Source organism: Pogona vitticeps, chromosome 14 (assembly GCF_051106095.1).
Source record: "Pogona vitticeps strain Pit_001003342236 chromosome 14, PviZW2.1, whole genome shotgun sequence".
Classification (NCBI taxonomy): domain Eukaryota; kingdom Metazoa; phylum Chordata; class Lepidosauria; order Squamata; family Agamidae; genus Pogona; species Pogona vitticeps.
Genome location: NC_135796.1, coordinates 17176409 through 17196850, shown reverse-complemented (window position 1 = coordinate 17196850; position 20442 = coordinate 17176409). Strand labels below are relative to the sequence as shown.

The window sequence follows — 20442 nt, the reverse complement described above, 5'->3', positions numbered from 1 at the left end:
AAACCTTCGACAGGGCCCCATGCTGTCGTCAATGCGGCAACTTGCAATGACGGTTTACTTTTCGGTGTCGAACTGCGCAGGCTCAGTGGAGGGGCAGAGAAGCTTCCCTGCGGCCCCGTTGCTATTAATCAGAATGCACTGTATTTAGCCTATAGACACATGGTGAAAACAGGCACTTTACTAAGCAATCTTATTCCAAAGAATAAAGAAAGATGCACGCTTCTATTGGAGTATGATCCATACGGATGTTGCAGAGCGCAAAACTATCCAAATGTCCCATTAGAAAAGAGAAAACGAACGTATAGGATCCCAGTCAGCTGGGGAAGATTCCCGTTATTCCTACTACGTATGAAATTTGGTTAAAAGTCGAGCCAGAGCTGCTTGCTCATTTCTCAAAATGATTTGATTTCTTACCCCCCTCCCCTCCTTGTGTTGCTTAGCCTGGGGTTCGATCATTCCTGCGCAGCACATTCTTCGAACTTTCTTTACCGAGTGATGATTCATTTGCCATGTTCTCTCGCACTTTTCCTTCCGTGAGATCAAGCAAGCCGACTTGACCGTCTGCCCTTCCTTTCCGCTTTAGCCCTACCACAGTGGGAGCTAGAAAGAATTGGGCCGGCCTAAAGTCACGAAATGCGCTGTATGAGAGGAACGTAAAATTTGAAAGGCTCGAAAATAATAAAAAAAACTTTAGTTTAAAAAAAACCCACTTCTTTCCCCCAAATCCTTGCTCAATATATACCCACAACATCTACTGCCCCGGAAGTACCGGCAACATTAGTCGGAACACATACAGGACTGCAGGATGGACACATGCGAAAGTAGGTTCCGTGTAAACACACCTTCCGATCCCAGATTTCCCCCCGGTTGTACTATATCCTGAAACCACGAAGGACCCAGTCCCAACTTCCACCCACGTGGCGCCGAGGAGGAACAGCCGCAGCCCTTCTCCTCCAATCCCATGGCAGCTTGTCTCCTCCCCGACCAATCAGCGGCGTCCGAACGCTCATTTGAAACACTCCTTCTTGGGACCCGCCGCAGAACTTCAAGGGGAAACCTAAGGGTCTTTTAATATTGGCCCAATCAGAGGCCGGAACGGTCTGAGTGGCAGCCGGCGGGAGGCCAATGAGACAACAAGAAGAGAGCGGGTTGCCTCTGTTTTGGAAGCAGTTGGTTACACGGGGAGGCGGGACAAAAGCCCCCCCCTTCTTCCCTTGTTCGAAGTTGTCAAAAAAAAGGGGGGACCTGTTTTAGGCGTGTTACGTGTGAACCTGGTTTAGCTTTAGAAACCGCGGATCATGGCCAAAGGTAACCTCCCTTTTCTTTAATTTAGGGAATGCGGTGCGATTTCTGCAGAGAGAGCCTGCGAAATGGGTCGAGGGGGTGGCGTGAGCCTACAGGGCAGGGGAGGGGGAAGAGGAAGGGACCTGTTCTTTGGGCCCCCATTTAAGCAGTGGGAGGAGGGAAGCTCATTTTAGGCTACCTATGACATGGGAGAGAACTTGGTGTGTATGCCAGAAATGCTTTAAAAGTAAAATGTCAAGGGAACCTTAATGAAATGCATAAATGGCATTTTCTAGTTCTGCTCATGATACTATCCTTATGGATATTTAAAATCATTTATAAAAGGAGCTTCCTGCATCCCCGTGATTCGAGCAACAAACTAGAGAGTTTTTTGGGGGGGGGGGGTTAGTGTGAGTGTATTGAGTAGTGGATAGAGTGGCAGACTAGAGCTAGAGATGTGGGTTCAAGGGTCTTGCTTTGCCATAGCATGGAAGCTCCCTAGGGGTGTGCAATGGCTCTTAAAAGTCTTTCATGCCTTCAAAACCCTATCAGGGTCATTATAATCAGAGGATGCTACGAGACACATTAACACATATTTAGCTTTAAATGCTGCCTTTTAAAAGCCGTAAACTGCCTTGGGTGCTCCTTAAAGAGAAAGGCGGGGGTAACAATATTTTAAATAAATAAACAGGCAATAAAGGGAAGAGGGGCAGGGCCCATCCAGTGTCGAAAATCATTTAAGGAGCAAAAGGTAACGGGTAGGCGAAGGAGCCTTCAGCTGCAAGGCCTTTACAGTTGATTAGTGGTGTGTCCATTCATTGATGAAACTGGGGTGGATTTGTACACGATAGTTCTAAAGGAGTTCAAAGCACTCTCTTAGAAGCCTGTGTGCACATTGTGGCATTTTGTGGACAGGTGAGGGTTGTTGCTTCCCCCCCCCAGTGCTTCAAAATTTCCCACAGGCCATGCTGTCTGGAGGGGGGGGGAAGAGATGCTGAGAGCAGTAGTCTTAAAAACCCAAATCTCTCCACCACCCACCCCCCTCGACCCAAAGAAATCTCCTTTTACCCCATTAGGCAGAGGGGGTGACTGCTGAGATCATTGACCCTGAAGGGAAGCGATTGCCATTTGGAAACCTACACGCATTGTTTTAATAGCGGGCATTATACCATCATGGGAAGGAAGTAAATACTTTGGGGGAACAGAGGCCTGGGGCTTGCATTGGGGTTGAAAGAATTCTGCAGGGACATCCGCGTGGGTTGGATGGGATGGGATGGGATGGGGGGTGCGCGTACGTGGGGGGGGTGGAGGAGAAAAGAAACTTATGCTTTTGTTGAGAGATGGCTCTTGGGGAGTGGGTGGTTTGGAGAGGACGAGGAAGCTGTTAAGAAGCTGGCGAGGGGGGGGGAACGGGGCTCTCTCTTCTGGACCTGGGGGAGTAGAAACCTGTGTTTTCTGCGAAGAAGAATGTGGGTGGAAAGCAAGGGGAAAGGCACTCTGCACGTGCTCAGGAACCCTCCAGACGCAGGGGGCTAAGAGGCTGCTGGAAAGGGAGAAGCTGGAGGGCGTGGAGAGGGAGGGAGGGAGGATCGCGGTGTGTGTGTGTGTATTGGGGGGAAGGAGGCTGGGAGAGGGGGTGCCCGCAGGAGAGCCCCCTTTTTCTCCCCCCCCCCGGGAAGCCGGGGGGGGATCCCTTTCCGGCCGAGGCTCGCCACTCCTCCCCTTCGAGCCCTGTCAACATGGCGGTGGGGAGAGCAAGGGCGGCGGCGGCAGCGGCGTCCCTCCCCGGCCCCCCACGGGCCCCGCCGGCCACTGGAGGAGCTCTTGCCGCCGCCGCCCCCCAGCCGTCCCGGCCATGAAGCGCCGGAGCCCCGCGCCGCCCCACCGGCGCCGCCATCGCCGCCACCCTCTGACCGCCGCCGCCGCCCTCCCGCTCCCTGATCTCCCCGCAGGCCGGAGGAAGATGGCCAAAGCCGCCCAGGAAGGCCGCGTCCAGGACGAGGCGGGCGCCATCGAGGGCACCGCCGCCGCCGCCGCTGCCGACAAGCGAGGGCCCGGCCGGCCCCGGGTCAACGGGGTGAGTCGCCGCCGCCGGATCCCGGTCTCCCCCTTTCCTTTCCCTTCCCTTCCCTTCCTCTCCGCCCAGGGCGCACAAACGGCTCCCGTGCGCCCTGGGCGCAGCGCCCCCGAAGGGGGACCTTCTTGGGGATGGGGATGGGGGGGCGCCTGGATCGCTCGGAAAATCGGGGCAGGATTGGGGCCCCGATTAGAATGGGACTCATGGGGCTGCCTTCCTAAGCCTCCTCCACCTTCCTCCCCCCAACATGCCCAAAGACCCCATTGAAAGGGTCGGTGGTGAATCCAGAGGTTGACCTGCTTTCCTAGCCTTTGGATTATTAGGAAGAATAATTAGGTTGCTAGGGTTCCTGCCCCCCCCAACCTTATTATTATTGTGCCATTGTTGTCACTAATATTACTGGGGGGTCCTTGCCTCAATTCGGAGACTCCCAGATGGGTCTATTTGTGGGGTGGGTGGGGAGGGTTAGGGTTTCCGTCATTCCCAGTCCAAACCTTGGGGGGGTCACGATTCCAAGAAACCCCAAATCCAGACTCCGTATTAGTTGCTCCCAATTCCTCCTTGTCTTATGAAGAGACCCGACGGCCCCTTTTGCTTGCACACTATTTTTTGTGTGTGTGTGCAGAGCCGGAATTTTGGCTCCCTTAAAAGGCACTACCCTTGGATGGCGTTTTGTTTTATAGTCAACGTGGCTGTCTCTGGGTTCTGACCTTCAAATAAGTCAACTTTTCTGAAGTTCTGTTTAGAGCCACAGCAATACTGTATTGGGGCAGATGATGGATCCCTCTGTGCCATCCTGGCTATGTCCTCTGCAGCAGAGGGGTAGTTTTCCAGCATTTTAGGCAGAAATCTTTTGTTTCTCTGCTTTTCCTTTGGCTCTACCTGGAGATGTCCGAGAGATTAAATCTCCCCGTAAAGCACACCCTGACTCACTGGGATCGGGCCCTTACACAGAGTCTGCGTTTATTCCTCTGGAATCTCTCTAACACAATCACCTTGTCTTTAAGTATTTGTTTGCTCTTGTAATCTTTTGTGGAACACACACAAGCATCTGCAGAAATCTGAATCTGACCCTTTTGGGATTGTGGGTCTCCTTCTGTTAATATGTGCTCCTTCCTTTAAGCAGTGTTAATTCTTTCATTATTTTATTTGGCCCCCATAACCTAGTCTAGGGGCAACCCTCTAGGGTTTGCTCAGAAGTAAACTCTGCTGTATTCAGGAGAGATCTTTCACCTGGGTGTACAGGCAACAGTACCGGCGCCTGATTTTGCTTGCAGGTAAATCTCCAGTGCTTAATTATCCCACTCTCTGCCATCTGAGATCCTGTTGAGAACTGTTTGCAGAGTTTCAAATGTCAGCCATGAGGACTATAACCTTTTTCTGTCCCTTCCCATTTAAAAAAAAGAGCTGTCATTGTTTACTAAATGCTCCCTTTGATTGCATTAAAATTAGGAATGGTTTCTCAGGAATGGAAAATCCTGAGGCCAGATGTAATCAGAACCTTTTTTTTGTTTTCTCTGCCCCTCCCTTTAGGAGAACATCTTTTCCTGTCAATCAAAAATCTACACCTACATGAGTCCAAACAAACCTCCTGCTGTTCGACCCCCTCTGCAAGAGGAGAACTCCGCTACGCACCACGACACAAAATGCCAGAGACAAACGATCAATGACACAAATAGAAAAGGGGAAGGTAAGAATGACCGTTCCCAGTTTTGGGATGGGTGGAACAGCCACGTGGGCTGGCCGGTTCATCATCGAGTGTACGTCTGTGCTTGTTTTAAACGAACGGCTAGAATCGTTTTGATTCGTTATCTAACCAGCAGTGGTCTTAGTTTTCTCTGGAATGGTTCAGTGATGCTACAGACATCACAGGCAAAGAGATTTCTGCTGGTGGTTTCAGTGGTGGGCAAGCAGGAAGAACACCACAGTTCCTTTTGGCAAAGGATAGGGATAGTGGCAGAAGTTTTGACCCATAGGTACTTTTCTTCCTGGGATGTGGGACCTTAAGTACCATTTTTCTTTCCCTGTTCGAGGAAGGGGAAGATTTAGTTTAGGATTAACTATCCAGCCACTGAGAAACCAGGGAGCTACCTTACATCAACTCAGGCCTTCTAGCCAAGTAATGTCTGTACCTGGGAATCAGGGTGAAGGTGTGGTGTGCACTGCCTCCCCCCCCCAAAAAAAACCTTTCTGGGTGAGATGCTGAAACTGCAGAGCCTGTTTAGAAAGGAATCAAGTGATGCTTGTGTTTTTACTTTCTTCCCCTTTTTTATTATTTGCAGATAGGATAGATAATGGCGAAGCAGCTGAGGGTACAGTAAAATCTGAGGGCAGACATGACAAAGAGACCCGCCGTGGACCGTCACCATCTTCCTCTGAACAAAAATCAGAGGCCGCAGAATCCGGGCTACGGGCACCCCCGAAGTCTGCCGACACAGAGCCTGAAAAACCAGCCCCAAAGAAAGAAAGCAAAGCCAAGCCCGGTCCCAAGAGAAAGTAAGTGTTTTTGCAGATCGTCGCGATGACATCATGGCTGTGTTTGCGTGTCACGGTAAGCCAGGATTCCAAAGCATGTTGATTGAGCACGAGGTAGGATCCCCTGTCCGGTTCACACGTTGTTTTTTTTCCCCCTGCCTCTCCCAGGGCCCAGGGGAAAACGCAACAGAACCGAAAGGTTACAGATTATTACCCTGTGAGAAGAAGCTCCCGAAAAAGCAAAAAGGAGTTGCAGGTATTCTGTCTTGTGAAGCCCCTCTTAAAACAATTTTACTTCTCTCCCCCCCCCCCCTATGCCTCATGAAGCACCTCTTTGAAGCACCAAAGAACAGAGACGATTCTGGTGGAAAGGGTGGGATCAGAAGACGCGGCACAGGTTGAGTGGACCCATCTCGTGCCCGTTTGCTTAGCCAGCCTAAGACAATTTGTAGTTTTTAAATGTTTATTTGAAAACCAATTTTGATTTATTTTTCCTGCAAGGCCTTTAACACAAACACTTCGGTTCCCATTAACTTTTCTTTTTTTTTTCCTTTGCGGTCCATCAATTCCCACTCCTTAAAGCCCTGAGGAAGGGCTGAAAGAACTGGACATGTTTAGCCTTGAGCAAAGAGACAGAGTAGCACTTATTCAGATGCTTGAAAGGTCGTCCTACAGAGGAAGGGCAGGATCTGTTCTTGATCCTCCCAAAGGTACAGGAAACGTCGTAATGGACTCAAGGGACAGGAAACCAGATTTAGGCTGAATATCAGGAAATACTACTTAACTGTTAGAGCAGTACAACATTGGAACCGGTGACCGTGGGAGGTGATGAACGCTCCAACACTGGAAGCATTCAAGAGAAAATGGGACCCCCCCCCCCTCTGTCAGATCCATTTTGACTTGGATTCCTGTACTGAGCAAGGGGGGGTGGAGTGGATGGCCTCAGAGGCCCCTTCCAAGTCCATGATTCTGTGATTTTAAACAAGGCTTACTTACAGTGTGTAGGACTGTAATATTAAGCTTATTCTCTAGTGATGGTGCTGCTAATGGCAACAGAGCATGTTTTCGTATCCTCTTCTAGATCGAGGAGAAAAAGCGGATTGATGATTTAATAGAAAGCGGGAAAGAAGATGGCATGAAGGTATGAAATTAAAGTGAGAATGGTTTTTTGGAAATAATTCTTAGTATTTTTAAGGGCCCCTGGACTAAAGCCGAGGATTATAAGCTCCTCACCAAACTACAAACCCCAGGATTACCCTCGGGAGAAGGCATGGCAGTTACAGTGACATTAAATTGCCATAGCCGTGTAGTAACAGATATACTTTGATCCAGGAGGAGTACACCACTAACTGAGTGCACCCCAGTAACCTTTGGGGTTTTTAATGTCTCCAATAGTCCAGCCTGGTCCATTTAGCGTAAAATAGTTTGTAGCCTTTATGAAAGCCTTTTTTCTCCTCCCTGGTAGATTGACTTCATTGATGGGAAGGGCCGAGGAGTCATAGCAACCAGGCAGTTTCACCGGGGCGAATTTGTGGTCGAATATCACGGGGACCTCATTGAGATTACGGACGCCAAGAAGCGAGAGGCCGCTTATGCTCAAGATCCAGCCACGGGCTGCTATATGTATTATTTTCAGTACCTGAGCAAAACGTACTGGTGAGCTTTCTCTTATTTCTTGTTTCCTTTGCCTGAATTTATCTGCCAAGATTCCAGTTTCCAGCGAAATTGTATATATGTACAGTGGTGCCTCACATAGCGAGGTTAATCCGTTCCGGATTAAACCCTCGCTATGCAGAAACATCACCGAACGGAACGGGGAAAGCCATAGAAACGCATTGAACTTCATTCAATGTGTTCCTATGGCTTGAAAACTCACTGTTAAGCGATGTTCCTCCATAGCGCCGCCATTTTCGCGCCCTCGGTAAGCAAGGGCAGGGTGCAAAAATGCGGCGCGGACCTTCCGGCGGCCATTTTGGAACCGCCGATCAGCTGTTCTTCCCCGCTTCGTTATGCGATATTCGCTAAGCGAACCACTTAGCGAACATTGCAAAGCGAAAAAACTCCATAGGGGCCATCACTGAGCGAATGTTCCAGCGATCGCCCGGAGCCCCTCGTTAAGCGATTTAATCACTCAATGGGGCGCCCGTTAAGCGAGGCACCACTGTATGTCTACTCAGAAGCAAACACTGTTCTTGACAGTGGACTATACTTCGGGCTAAATATGTGCAAACATATTCCGCTGCAAGGAAATGTAACTTCTTTCCTCTTCTCCCCTTCGTTCCTTTCCTTTCTCTCCCGCCGCCTCCATCCAGCGTTGATGCTACGAAAGAGACCAATCGCCTCGGCCGGCTGATCAACCACAGTAAATGCGGCAACTGTCAAACGAAACTCCACGACACTAACGGCGTCCCCCACCTCATCTTGGTCGCCTCCCGGGACATTAAAGCTGGGGAGGAGCTCCTGTACGATTATGGGGACAGGAGTAAAGCTTCTCTTGAGGCTCATCCGTGGCTGAAACACTAACTTATCTTTTCTCTCTCTCCAAATCGTCTCTGGACTGCTTCCTTGGCTTGGGAGAGGACGCGGTACCCTTGTTTACAGCCGTTGTGGCAAATCGCCTCCAAAACGTGCTCCACCGTGATTATTTTAAAAGTCAGCTACAGAGCGGCATGTTCTTCCTCTGAGCAGACTTAAAACAGAATCCTTGAATATTTTTTTACTTCCTAGGCTCACCTGGATTATCTGCTCCCCCACCCCCCCACCCCCAATGTCCCTGTTTGTACATAGATGAATTTATCAGTGCTTCCTGACGATACCATTTTGGGACTAATATGAGCTTGTATAGAGAAGAACGCTGTTTTTGAGATTTTGTCCATTTTAAAGGTCACATTTGTGCTGGAAGAGGGGGAAAAGGTGAGGGCAAAGCCAACCCCGAGGAGAAGACAGACAGTCATCGCCTCATGGATTCCGTGCCTGTTCAAGGAGAGACCGGGGGCGTCTTATTTCCAACCTTTTCCTCGGCGTGACATCAGCGTCTGTTGATCATCAAATGTTGGCCACCCTTGAACGTCGTCAAGATGTTTCTTGAGTTTCTGAGCACTTCTGAACGTTGGTAGCGAACATTCGCTTTTGTGATGGGTCGATCCGCTCTCTGGGAAGATGGAAGGAGAGATCGCCCCTCATCCAGAATCTCCTTGGTTGGCAGGGAGGGAGGCTGCGCTGATGATGGCAGACTTGACTTTCCAGCATCAGTGCTTGCTCTGTAGTTCTGTTTCTGCTTCCTAAGGTCCCCTTTCCATCAGAAGGAGGAAAACGAGCAGGCACCCTTCAATAACTTGATTCATTATCTCCTACATCCGTTGACTTGATGGCCGTCGGCCTTTTCTTGAACCCGGTGCTGCTGAGGCTGAATAATGGCCAAGCTGTCAGAAAAAGGAAATAATTGCTGGGTGGCGAGTGCTCTGAACTGGCGTTGTTGCCCTCAGCGTTGTGGCTTCTTTTCGTGGCGTTTGTCTTGTTGGCACTCTTTGGGGTCGAAACTATCCAAGGCTACTCGAGAGGAAGAGATGTAATCATGTGGCAAGCCAGCTCCAGTTTATGTATGCTTTAAAGAAATAAATTGTGGCTGCTTCATTTTTTTTCTTCTCTCCCCATCTCTCCTCTTGGGGGCTGCTGGATATATATATATATATATTTACAGACAAATGGTGTTTAATCCATGTAGAAATGTGAAGCGAAATGTTTCATAAGGCATCTGACGGTCTGTGCTTCATCCCTCTTTTTCTCTCGCTTATCAGTAGGAAAGAAGGAAAATAATGTGGAGAAAACTTGACGCTTTTAAAAATAGAATTACTGTCTTTTGAGAGAGCTTTCGTAAGACGAAGATGGGTTTGGACGTGTGTTTTGGGGTTTTTTTTGGCGGGGGTTGGGGCAGTATTTCTCAGGATAAAACTCAGATCTGCAATGTCAGTTCTGGTGTGAACACAAGACTGTTTATTTACTCTGGCCGATCAAACTATATCCCAAAATTCGGAATCTCTTTTATCAGATTTGTTACTGTTGTGACTAGCGCATCATGCATCAAAGTCAGAGGGATTAAGTCTTTCCTGGGAAAGGGGTCTTCGATTGAACCTCCGCTATACAAGTAGAACAGTTGGATACAATTTTTTTAAAACTGCTATGACTGAATTCGGTGGAATTTATAGTTGATCAACACTTTGAGTGACAGAACGCCCGCGGGCTCCCCAGAATGACAGCCTCAGTGCTCTGGAGCAGAGTACCAAACTACAAATCCCATAATTCCATAGAAGAGGACCCATCAAGTGCTACCTAACTGCTATAGCTCTCTAGTGTAGATACAGCTTTTCTTAATTTCTCAACCTTAAACTGACGGAAGCACCAAGATGTAAAGGATTCCGGGAAGTTCTAAAGGAAGCCCTTTTAAATCACAAAAGGTGGGTTAAAATCTGAAATAAAGAGCCAGTTTGGTGGCTGCTAGAGTAACTGTGATCCCAGATTATTACTATTTTTTTGCCCACTCCAAGATGGCTTCCTTTCTTAGGGCATGGGGTGTGTGTGTGTCTGTCTTTTTCTTTTCAAAGGCCTGAAATAAATTTGTGCAACTTAAAACTACGCAAGGTTGAGGGACGAGAGCGGAAGACTCTGTATTTATATTTAAAAAAACACACACCTCTGTATCATCCTTTATCTGTGCTTGTGCGGCAGCTGGGGATGAGCTGAGGTGAGGGAATTCGGGACCTGGTTTGGCAACGTCTTTTTTTAAAGTGTAAAAAAAAAAATTTTTCTTGAAGAAAATGTTTCTCTGTAGAAGGAATTAAATAAAATGAGGTATTTATTAACAGCAAATGGATTTGTCATTCATACCCCTGGATGCTGTCGCACCGAACCTCTTTATCACTCATGGAATTTTACAGATCATCTCCTTATCATCTGCAAATACATCTCTCCCACCCACCCTGCTTAAGCAGCCAGTCCCACAAGAAGGCAGTGCAAAGATCTTTAAAATAATTCTAGAAACAAATGTAAGAATTTATTCCGTCCTTGACAGACGTTTTCCAGCTTGAACAGATGCGAGAGGTAGTACTTTTTTTTTTTTTTACCTCAGCCATGGAGAATCTACAGGTCTCCAAAAATCAGAAGACCCTCATCTCTTACCAGGACGGTTTATCATGGAAGCATGGTGGGTCTGTGTGGTCAAAAGACTTTTAGTTACGTACCCAGCCCTGCTTTATATGAGCAAGGAAATCAACAAGAGAAACAATGCTAATTTTGCACATAAAGGTGAAACATAAAGCAGGAGACGCTCAGGGTTAGCGGCTTGACAATCTGCATGTGGTTTTTCAAAGGCTCCAGTTCTTGGCATTTGAGATTTTGGTGCTGCTGCTTCTTCGACTGCAGCTTGATTTTTCTTTATTTTTTTGAAGCGGAAGTTAAAAATTCCTCGTCACAGCCTTTTAAAAGTGAACCTGCATTGGGAGACATGGAAGTTGTATGGGTGAATGAGGAAGCACAGTAGGGCCGGTATCCGCTGATTCACTTATCCACAATCTGAAAATATTTAAAAAGATCCTAGAAATATTTCTAATGGGTGAAGTTAGCAGATTTGGCCACTAGAGGGAACCAGATACCATGCTATATATATATTGTGCTCACTATTAAAACTGTTTTCTATAATCCACGTTTTTCAGTATCCACAGAGAAGCTTAGAACCAGTCTCCCGCAGATATGGGGGTCCTACTGTGTATGCAAACAGGAAGGGAAAAAAATGGAATAAGACTCTTACCTGCTTAAGAGACAAACCTAATCAAGGGTTTGTCACATAGGAACGGTCATTTGGCATGCACTATTTTTATAAGAGGCATCTCCTCTGTGGGAGAGAAGTGGAGAAGACTCATCTAAGGCTACACTATCTGCAGTTTTTCTATGTATGAGCATTAACAAGGGAGGGTGGGGGGAACAGGACCCTGCGTTCCTTCTGTCCAATCTGAAGACAAAGACGACTGATTTTTTAAAGTTTATTTGCGTTGCCCACTGCACGGCGCTTGTGTTTGCACACAACCTGTGCCAGGCAGGATAAGTCCCTTCAGGAACCTTGTGCCAGAAGATGCCTTAAGAGAAAACCACCAAGCCATTTTTAGATGAATAAACTAGATAAATATCTATTTGAATGTTAGCTTTGCTGGCCCAAGAATGGCCGATGCCTTCTACAAATGACCTAATCTTGTAGTCAATCCCTATAAAAAGTACTGCTCTTCTCCTTGTCTTCTCCCCACCCCCACCACCACCAAAGGACCACGTGAACTGCTGGAGTGCTCGGTGGACTTAGGTCTCCTGAGGTGGGGAGTTCGATTCCCCTACGGGGCCTCTTTGACAGAGGTGGGACTTCATGATTCCTGAGGTCCCTTCCAACTTTGCAGTTCTAAGTCAATGACGATGACACCCCGTTTTTCTTTTATTTTTTTCTTGTCCTCCCACCACCTTTCTCAAATCGAAATGTGGAACTACTCACAGCTGCTTGATTCTGGAACCCGAGGTGGCCCCTGCGTTCATTTCCTTCTGTGCCGGCTCAATCCAGTCCTGCTTTTGTGAAATGATGCCACTGGTGGGGGTGGGGGGAGCAGAGAAGATAAAGAAAAAGGTGCTTCCCTCCCTCTGTCTTTAAGACACCCAAGCTAGGCATAGATTTCTACCAAGATTGTGTCCGTTCATTCATTCGGCCCACTGGATCCCATGACTGTCATAGGGAGGCCAGCGCCCCTTGTTGCAAAACTGAAATGCTACAGATAAAACTTGTCACGGTGCCTCTGCAGTGATTTCTTAAATAAGGAGTTATAAAATGAAAATGCAAAGAAAGAATCTAACCAGTAGCAGCAATGAAAGCCCTGTAGAGCCTACCCATACAGATGCAGTCTACCACTGGCTCCCAAATGCGTTCCCTTGACAAGCAAGGAATATGCCTCCAGTTGGTAGCGCCACTGCTTTCGTATTTTGCTTGTGGGACTTCCCCAGGGAATCTGTTCAGCCACTGGACCAGTTGATCTCGGGCATCGTTGGCGTGAGTAGATTAATTCACAGGACTTGGTCACAATCAAGCAGAATGCCTGGTTTGTGTTTTACCGAAACCCTCTTAAGGCAGTGGTCCCCAAACCTTGGGGCCTCCAGATGTTCTTGGACTTCAATTCCCAGAAATCCTGGCCAGCAGAGGTGGTGGCGAAGGCTTCTGGGAGTTGTGGTCCAAGAACAGCTGGAGGCCCAAAGTTTGGGGACCACTGCTCTAAGGTGAGCCTTTCTTTGATATTTCAGGAGGAAAAGAGAATTTTACAGGAAGTTTGTCTTGCTTGCCATGCAAGTAAGTAAGGCAGGAATGGGAACTTGAATCCCGTAACTTGCTGTTAAATTGGATTTAAGTCACACTCGGACTAATCTCGGTTTTTTTTTTCAATGATTCAGAATCCACCCACCCCTCCTTTTTTCTGGGGGGAAAAGCTTATTTTTAATAGTGATTCGAACTCGGGACTCGGTACCAAAGACTAGAACTCGGGCACAAAGATCTGCCAACATATTTGATGTGAGGGGGAGAGCCACTGGCCCGTGGGCCTGATCCAGCCTATAAACACCTTTGATCTGGCCAGCAATCTGCAGTATGCCCCGCCCACTATCCTAAGCCCCACCCCCTGAAGGGGGGGAGATTCTCCCCTATGCTACTACTCGTGTTTCCCCGAAAATAAGACAGGGTCTTATATTAATTTTTGCTCCAAAAAAACACATTAGGGCTTATTTTCAGGGGACGTTTTATTTTATTCATGTACAATAATCTACATTTATTCAAATACAGTCATGTCATCTTCTGGTTGCTACACAAGGGTAGAGGGCAGGGTTTCACTTAACTGGTGCTTATTTTTGGGGTAGGGCTCATATTACAAGCATCCTGAAAAATCATACTAGGGCTTATTTTGGGGGGAAACAGGGTGACTTTCACAATTAGAAAAACACGCATCAGATAGTGGAATTTCATTCTTTGCTCCAATCATGTGACTACATAAGCAATATAAACTAAGAGCAGTGTTAAAAATAAAATTAAAAAAAAACTGAATGAGGCTTGTTCTGTGTCTAATTGAAGGCACAGGGCTAAGCTCCTGATCCTACCCAAAACCACCAATTTTGGACAGTTCCGTTAATCTGTACTCCAGGGTCTGAAACAAGATTTGCTTGCCATTCCAAAGAAGGGCCTTTTTTTTCAAATTTTCTTTCTTTCTTTCTTTCTTTCTTTCTTTCTTTCTTTCTTTCTTTCTTTCTTTCTTTCTTTCTTTCTTTCTTTCTTTCTTTCTTTCTTTCTTTCTTTCTTTCTTTCTTTCTCCTTCCTTCTTTCCTTTTCGTCCCTCTTCCTTCCTTCCCCTCATCCCTCCCCTCCCTCCCTTCCTCCCATCCCTCCTCAACTGCTTACCTCTTGTAGCACTGCAACTCTTCCTGCACGACCAGGAGCTGGGCTTTTAGCTGGTTGCGTTCCTGGAGCACCTCCCGCAGCTCTTGCAGCGTGAATCGGGGCCGGTTAGGGTCCGTGAGATCGATGACCATCTTGTTGGGTCCCACGTTCGCCTGTAAAATCAAGGGGGTGATCAAAAGCCCAAAACCACCGAGCTGAAAAAAAAGAGCCACTGAGGAAAAAAGGGGGGCACCAGAATGTCCGGGGGGGGGAAGTGGGGGAGAGGGAACAACACAGACTGCAGATGGGCAGGAAAAAAAATCTAAGGGGGGAACTCTTCAGAGAGAGAGAGAGAGAGAGAATCGCCATTGGGAACATTTAGTAATCATAGTAGTGAGAGACAGAGGGGGAAATAAAAATCGAGCTCAGTGGGTGGGTGGAAGGATAAAACGATGATCCTTTACCTTTCTGCAGATAGTAGAAGAAGCGGTCAGACATCAGTTTTCATCCTCTCTCACACTGGTTACTGTGAGGTAGGAGAATTGTTCTCTAACCATACCTTGGAGTCCCCCGCAGCCCTCAGATTAAAGGCGAACGCTGCGGGGGACTCCAAGGTATGGTTACAAGGAGACACAGCTATCCTGCAACATTTTGTTGCAGATCCCAGCTTGTAAGACCCTACTCTACTACTACTTTTTAAAAAAATCCATATATTTAACACACTATCCCAAAGGGTGGAGAGAGCCCTAATGCTCCTAACACAACCAGCAAAAGAGATAAAGGCGATTTGGAGCATATTTAAAAAAGGGGCAGAGTAGCTACTTGAAGGTTGAGGTTGAAAAAGTACTGAGTTCAAGTCTCCGTTTTGACATACATGTCTTAAGTGGGGCAGTTGCTTATTTCTTGACGTTCGTCCTGCTTTTGTAAGGCAGAAATAGTACTTTCTGCTCTTCTAGATTTAAAGCAGGGATGGGGAAGTCCTAGCCCCCCCCCCCGATTTAGTTGAACTGCAACTCCCGTAAGCTTAACAACTGTTGTACAGTATTTTTACTTCCCAATAAATATTGTGATATTTTCTTCTTCAGGTGGGAAAATAACTTGGACAACCTTAGGGATTATGCTCAAATTAGAAAGTGGTTATAGAGGGAGGAGCGCCATTTTCGGCTGCCACCTCAGGCAGCAAAATGTTCTGGCTTATCCCTGATTCTGAGAAGCATGACTTTTTTTAAAAAAAATTCAGCATCACCATTAACGTCCTTGGACCAGGATTTCAGGCAGGACGGAAGGACTCTTGCTAGAATCCAACTTTCAGTGTCCGGTGAGGGGATTTTGAGAACGTTTTGGCAATTAAGAAACCTGACAGGGAAAAAAATGGATTTGTTGGAAATATGGGGCTGGAGGAGAGCTTTATGGATACCCTAGACTGCCAGAAAGACAAACAAGTGGAGCCAAGATCAAATCGAGCCTGAATGATCTCTGGAGGCAAAAAAAAAAAAAAATATTGAAACAGAGGCCTGTCCTACTTTGGGCACATTTATTTTATTTATTCTCTGGGAAAGGCGGAAGGGCAGCAGGAAAAGAGGCAGACCCAATACAAGATGGACTGACTCAATAAAGGAAACCACAGGCTTGCATCTAGAAGAGCCGAGCAGGGCCTTAGAGGACAGAATTTTCTGGAGATTGCTCAAGCATAAGGTCGCCATAAGTCAGAGGCAACCTGAGGGCCCATAACAACAACAGCAGTTTGGGGGGGGGGGAGGAAAAGGAACTTTTTACCTAAGTTCTGGCTTCCGACCTACCTCTCCCGTGGTCCCGCAGGCCACCTGTTTCCGGAGACTCTCCAGTTCTTTTCTCAAGCTGTCCCTCTCCATCTTCAGGGCCTCCACCGTCAAGTTGTTCTCGCTCACCAGGGCTTCGACCATCTCCAGCACGCCGACTACCTTGAACTGGAGCTGGGCTACGTGGGCGGCCACGTCCAGCCGTGGCTCGGTGCTGAGCTTGTGCATCTCCCTTCCCAGGAGGTAGGAGATGTCGTAGACGTCCTCGGCCGTCAGCTGGAAGGCACCTTTCTCGAAAGGGTTGTCCGGCCCGTGATGACTCCCAGGCTCACCATCTCCATCTCCTTCCTCCTCCTCCTCTTCTTCCTCCTGGTGCTGCTCGGCTTGCATGCCAAGTTCAGGGGACGCCTGGAGACAGATTTCGCCTCTCCTGGGGAAAAAAAACAAAAAGCAGGAAGATCAGACGGGCAAGGATTGAGGACAGGGCGGGCGATCAGCCGGCCGTCCCCTCCTTGTGCTCTTGCACAGACTCTGCCCAAATGCGCCGGGCGACTTCCTTCCTCCTTCAAAAAGTTTCATGTGTGTGACCGAATCTGCCCGGAGGGCCAGGCCAAACCGGAGGGGGCACCCAATGGAAAGCGAGCCGATGAGGTGGAGCTAAAGGGAGGAAGGAAGGTAACCATGGCAGGGTGCAAACAAGCAAGCAAGCAGCCTGCCAACCCAAGGTGCCCGCGGCTAAAAAAAAGCCCACCAGACAAATCCTCTCCAGCAATTTGGGCAAAGGGAAGGTTGCAAGAAAGCTGCGTGTGCTGAACTCAGGACCGTGTGTTTTAAACATATTTTTAAAGGGTTTCTTTTCAATATGGTTGTGATGTGTTGTTATTTTTTAAAATATTCTACCTTGTGGTTTTTAAGCCTGTGACTCACGGTTTTCACGGATGCTCAACTGCCTTGAGTCCCTGCAGGAAGAAAAGTAGCATCTAAATAAACTAAAATAATAATAATTAAAAAAGGCACAAGCAACAGGTATGTATCCTATAGACTCAAGTTGCATCCAACTGATGGCAACCCTCATAGGATTTCCAAAGTATGTAAAGTAAAGAAGGGCTGGTTTTACCATGGCCACCCCTCTTGATTAAAATTTCCAACGACCAAATGGGGATTTTGAACACAGGTCTCATATATTTCCGGACCTTTGGACCCAGACCCCACACTTTATCCACTACACCCCACTGGGTTTCAAAATAGCGAATTTAGGAGGGGTTTTAAATGCAGTAGGGAAAAAAATCCTAAATACTTGTAGGGTTTTTAAAAAAGATACCTCCACCCTTTTTGCAACCCTAATTACAGCCATCTCTTTTGCACTTATTTTACCGTAAAGACTTGACTTGGGTGGGGGATTCTGGGAGGGGTTGCAGTCCATAAACAGCACGGTCTCCCAGCTCGGTGTTTTACTCGGGTGTAACCTCCCCTGTGTTAAAAAAACAAAACAAAACCGGGATCCTCAAAACAAGCAAATTTCGGGAAACGCTCCTTTCCGCTTTTCTCGATAGGGCGCCATGCTCCCTTTCTGCCACCAGGAGGCGCCCGCTGGAAACATGAGAAGCGGGCAAGCCTTCCTTTTCCGCTCCGGCAGATTCGTCCGAGGCAGGCTTTGAGGCGAGGGGCCGTTTTGGAGAAATGTGCCGAATTCAAAACAACAACAACAATAATGTTGCTTTTAAAAGTATCATCTTCTTGCTGGATTTAAGGAAGGGTAGTGATTTTTTTTAAAAAATGGGCGAATCAGCGGCTGCCGATCAGAAAGCTGCCTTCCTGCTGGAGGACTCGTGCTCGCGCGGGGTGAGCGCTTGCTCGTTATTTATTTGTTTACTCGCGTGCAAGCCTTTAAGTTGGACGGAGTGCGAGCCCACATCTCTCCGGGCTGGAAATACAACGGGGCCGGTGGGTCTTTTTTTAGCCTGGACAGAGGCTGGACTTGATGATCTATAGGGTCCCTTCCAGCTCTGCAGTTCTATTATGATGATGATGATGATAGGAGATCGGGTTGGGTGGGTTGTTCAGCTGATCTTTTAGGTTCCCAGCGGATAAAGTGTGGGGGAAGCTAGTCTGGCTCGGTCTTATGCGTTTCTTTGAAAATGGGCAATCCTTGCTTAGTATACTCATAGTTTTTTATTTTTAATTATGGTCATTTAATGATGTAAGACACCTTTGTAATACTCATTGTTTTTTTTTTATTGCTTTAAATATTGCCTTGCAAGAATGTAAGCTGCCACGGGTCCTTGTTAAGGAGGGGTAAAAATGTTTTAAATAAATTAATTAATAATCTCCCCAAAGGAGATCTGTGTGTGTGTAAAATTTATTTCATACACAGACTCCTGAAGTATCTGGCAACCCTCCAAAGAAAGAAAGAAAACAAACCCGAGTTTAAGTACGAAACATCTGTTAACCTGGTTGGCTGTGATAGTGGAGGGTGGTATCTATTTTGCCCTTCACTTTGAGCCTCAAAACGCAGAGCAGACGGCTTTGAAATTAGGAATTAAAGGTTCTGTGTGCTTTCTCCCTCTCTTCTAGACCATGAACGAGTGGGAGCCTATTGCAAAAGAATATGATCCCCTCAAAGCCGGAAGCATCGATGGCACCGATGAGGAACCCCACGACCGCGCCGTGCGGAGGGCCATGCTGGCACGGTACGTCCCCAGCAAAGGCGTCTCGGGGGATCCTCACCTCACCCTGTTTGTCGCCCGGCTGAGCTTGCAAACCACAGAAGAGAAGTTAAAGGACGTCTTCTCCCGATACGGAGAAATCCGGAAGCTCCGGCTGGTCCGAGACCTCGTCACCGGGTTCTCCAAGGGCTACGCGTTCGTCGAGTACAAAGAAGAGCGGGCCCTCATGAAAGCCCACAGAGACGCCAACAGGCTGGTGATCGACCAGCGGGAGATCTTTGTCGACTTCGAGCTGGAAAGGACCCTTAAAGGGTGGATCCCTCGGCGACTTGGGGGCGGCTTCGGGGGGAAAAAAGAGTCCGGGCAGCTCCGCTTCGGAGGCAGGGACAGACCTTTCCGGAAGCCCATCAGTTTACCGGCTGGGAAAACGGACTTCTCTTACAGAGAGGGGTCGGCGGAAAAGAGAGACCGGGCTTGGTCCAGAGAAAGGGCCTGGGACTGGAAAGGGAGGGAACGGGACAGCGGGAGGAGCAGAGAGCAGCGGAGGCGAGGATGGGGCGACCGGCCCAGCGGTGACCGGCCCAGCGGCCGAGAGGAAAGGAGCAGAGGGAGAGATGGGCGGGACAGAGAGAAAAGAGACCGGAGCAGAGATCGGAGCTCGAAAAAACAAAGAGATGAAGACAGGCCATGATGGAACGGGGTTTGACCACAGAACCTCCAGAGATTGTGGGAAAGCCTAGCTCCGGCCTCCAGAACAAACTTCCGCCAACATCTGGGTAACTTATTTCTCAGCTCCTGGCCCATAAAACGGCGCTGGCCTCTCTCCACTCAAGACCTGGCCTTGTTCCGCCATCCATGTACCGTGTCGCAGATTTAGCTTAAACATTTTCGACCATTCTGGGCTTTTGTTCTTTTATACTCGTGCGGCCCCTACGCTGGGCACCTTTTAAGAAACAACTTAAAACATGGATGTATACTCAGGCCTTCTCTCGTGTCAACACCTAACTTTCCTTTATTCTTTTTCTGTTTATTATTTCTTTTAGTATTGTATTTCTTATGGGTTGTCTACCTCATTTCGTTGCACCCACTTGTGAGTGCAATGACAAATAAATTTCTTATGAAAAAAAATCTGTTTTTATTGTATATCTGTTTATTGGAAGTGGTCGAATAGACCAGATGGGCAGGATATAAATCAAATAAATAAATAAATAAATACTCTCTTCTCTGAAAGCCCGTTTCAGAAAGGTTAGGTTCTCGGAATTCCCCAGCTCGGTGGAGCGATGCTCATGTGGGGATTCTGGGACTGGTAGTCTTGAAAAAGTTGTTTCCAAGCTCTGCTGGAGGCTTTTTTAATTGTACGTGACCAGTGCGGTGAAACATGCCTCCACCTAGAAAACAGCTCAGATTTCAGCGATAGAATGTTAGCGAATACTGTGAGAAAGGGAAAGGTCAGTTCATAAAGAGCAGGGCAGAAATTTTCATGGGATAAGGAGCAACATGCAGTGGGTACTCTGGGCTGAAAGGGTGAGGAACAAAACTGGGAAAAGGGCTAGATCCAAGTTTACTATAGGAAAAGAAGTAGAGGGAGTAAAGGTCTGATCAAAACAAAATTTTACATTTCTTTGGGATGAGATGGCGATAATATGGACAAAGATGAAGTAGCGCTGAACTTTTTATGTTTGGCCGAGTTTGCTCTGCTAATAGGTCATGCGTAAAAAA

General features: G+C 47.6%; 3 protein-coding genes across 7 annotated transcripts; 2 read left to right on the top strand and 1 right to left on the bottom strand.

The window, feature by feature from the left end:
• Positions 1-1173: 1173 nt before the first annotated feature.
• Positions 1174-10702, top strand: KMT5A (lysine methyltransferase 5A). Of its 2 annotated transcripts, XM_072983226.2 has the most exons (8): positions 1174-1308; positions 3237-3361; positions 4895-5051; positions 5644-5857; positions 6005-6092; positions 6918-6977; positions 7302-7492; positions 8149-10702. In XM_072983226.2, the coding sequence occupies exons 1-8, from the start codon at positions 1299-1301 to the stop codon at positions 8357-8359; spliced, it is 1056 nt and encodes a 351-aa protein (XP_072839327.2). In that variant the 5' UTR covers positions 1174-1298; the 3' UTR covers positions 8360-10702. The 2 variants fall into 2 exon arrangements, with proteins under 2 accessions (XP_072839327.2, XP_078237876.1); XM_078381750.1 differs by lacking the exon at positions 1174-1308 and having other exon boundaries at positions 2995-3361.
• A 162-nt stretch (positions 10703-10864) lies between these two features.
• Positions 10865-17568, bottom strand: RILPL2 (Rab interacting lysosomal protein like 2). Of its 2 annotated transcripts, XM_072983228.2 has the most exons (6): positions 17432-17568; positions 16958-17016; positions 16079-16487; positions 14301-14452; positions 12366-12455; positions 10865-11322 (listed from the first exon to the last, which is right to left on the bottom strand). In XM_072983228.2, exons 3-6 carry the CDS (start codon positions 16445-16447, stop codon positions 11301-11303), a joined length of 633 nt encoding a protein of 210 aa, XP_072839329.2. In that variant the 5' UTR covers positions 16448-16487; positions 16958-17016; positions 17432-17568; the 3' UTR covers positions 10865-11300. The 2 variants fall into 2 exon arrangements, with proteins under 2 accessions (XP_072839329.2, XP_078237878.1); XM_078381752.1 differs by lacking the exon at positions 16958-17016 and having other exon boundaries at positions 17432-17538.
• Positions 17569-17787: 219 nt separating this feature from the next.
• Positions 17788-19953, top strand: SNRNP35 (small nuclear ribonucleoprotein U11/U12 subunit 35). 3 transcript variants are annotated; one of them, XM_020802724.3, is made up of 2 exons: positions 17788-17899; positions 18632-19953. In XM_020802724.3, exons 1-2 carry the CDS (start codon positions 17834-17836, stop codon positions 19412-19414), a joined length of 849 nt encoding a protein of 282 aa, XP_020658383.2. In that variant the 5' UTR covers positions 17788-17833; the 3' UTR covers positions 19415-19953. The 3 variants fall into 3 exon arrangements, with proteins under 3 accessions (XP_020658383.2, XP_020658382.1, XP_078237877.1); XM_020802723.3 differs by having other exon boundaries at positions 17846-18001; XM_078381751.1 differs by lacking the exon at positions 17788-17899 and adding an exon at positions 18423-18488.
• Positions 19954-20442: the final 489 nt, after the last annotated feature.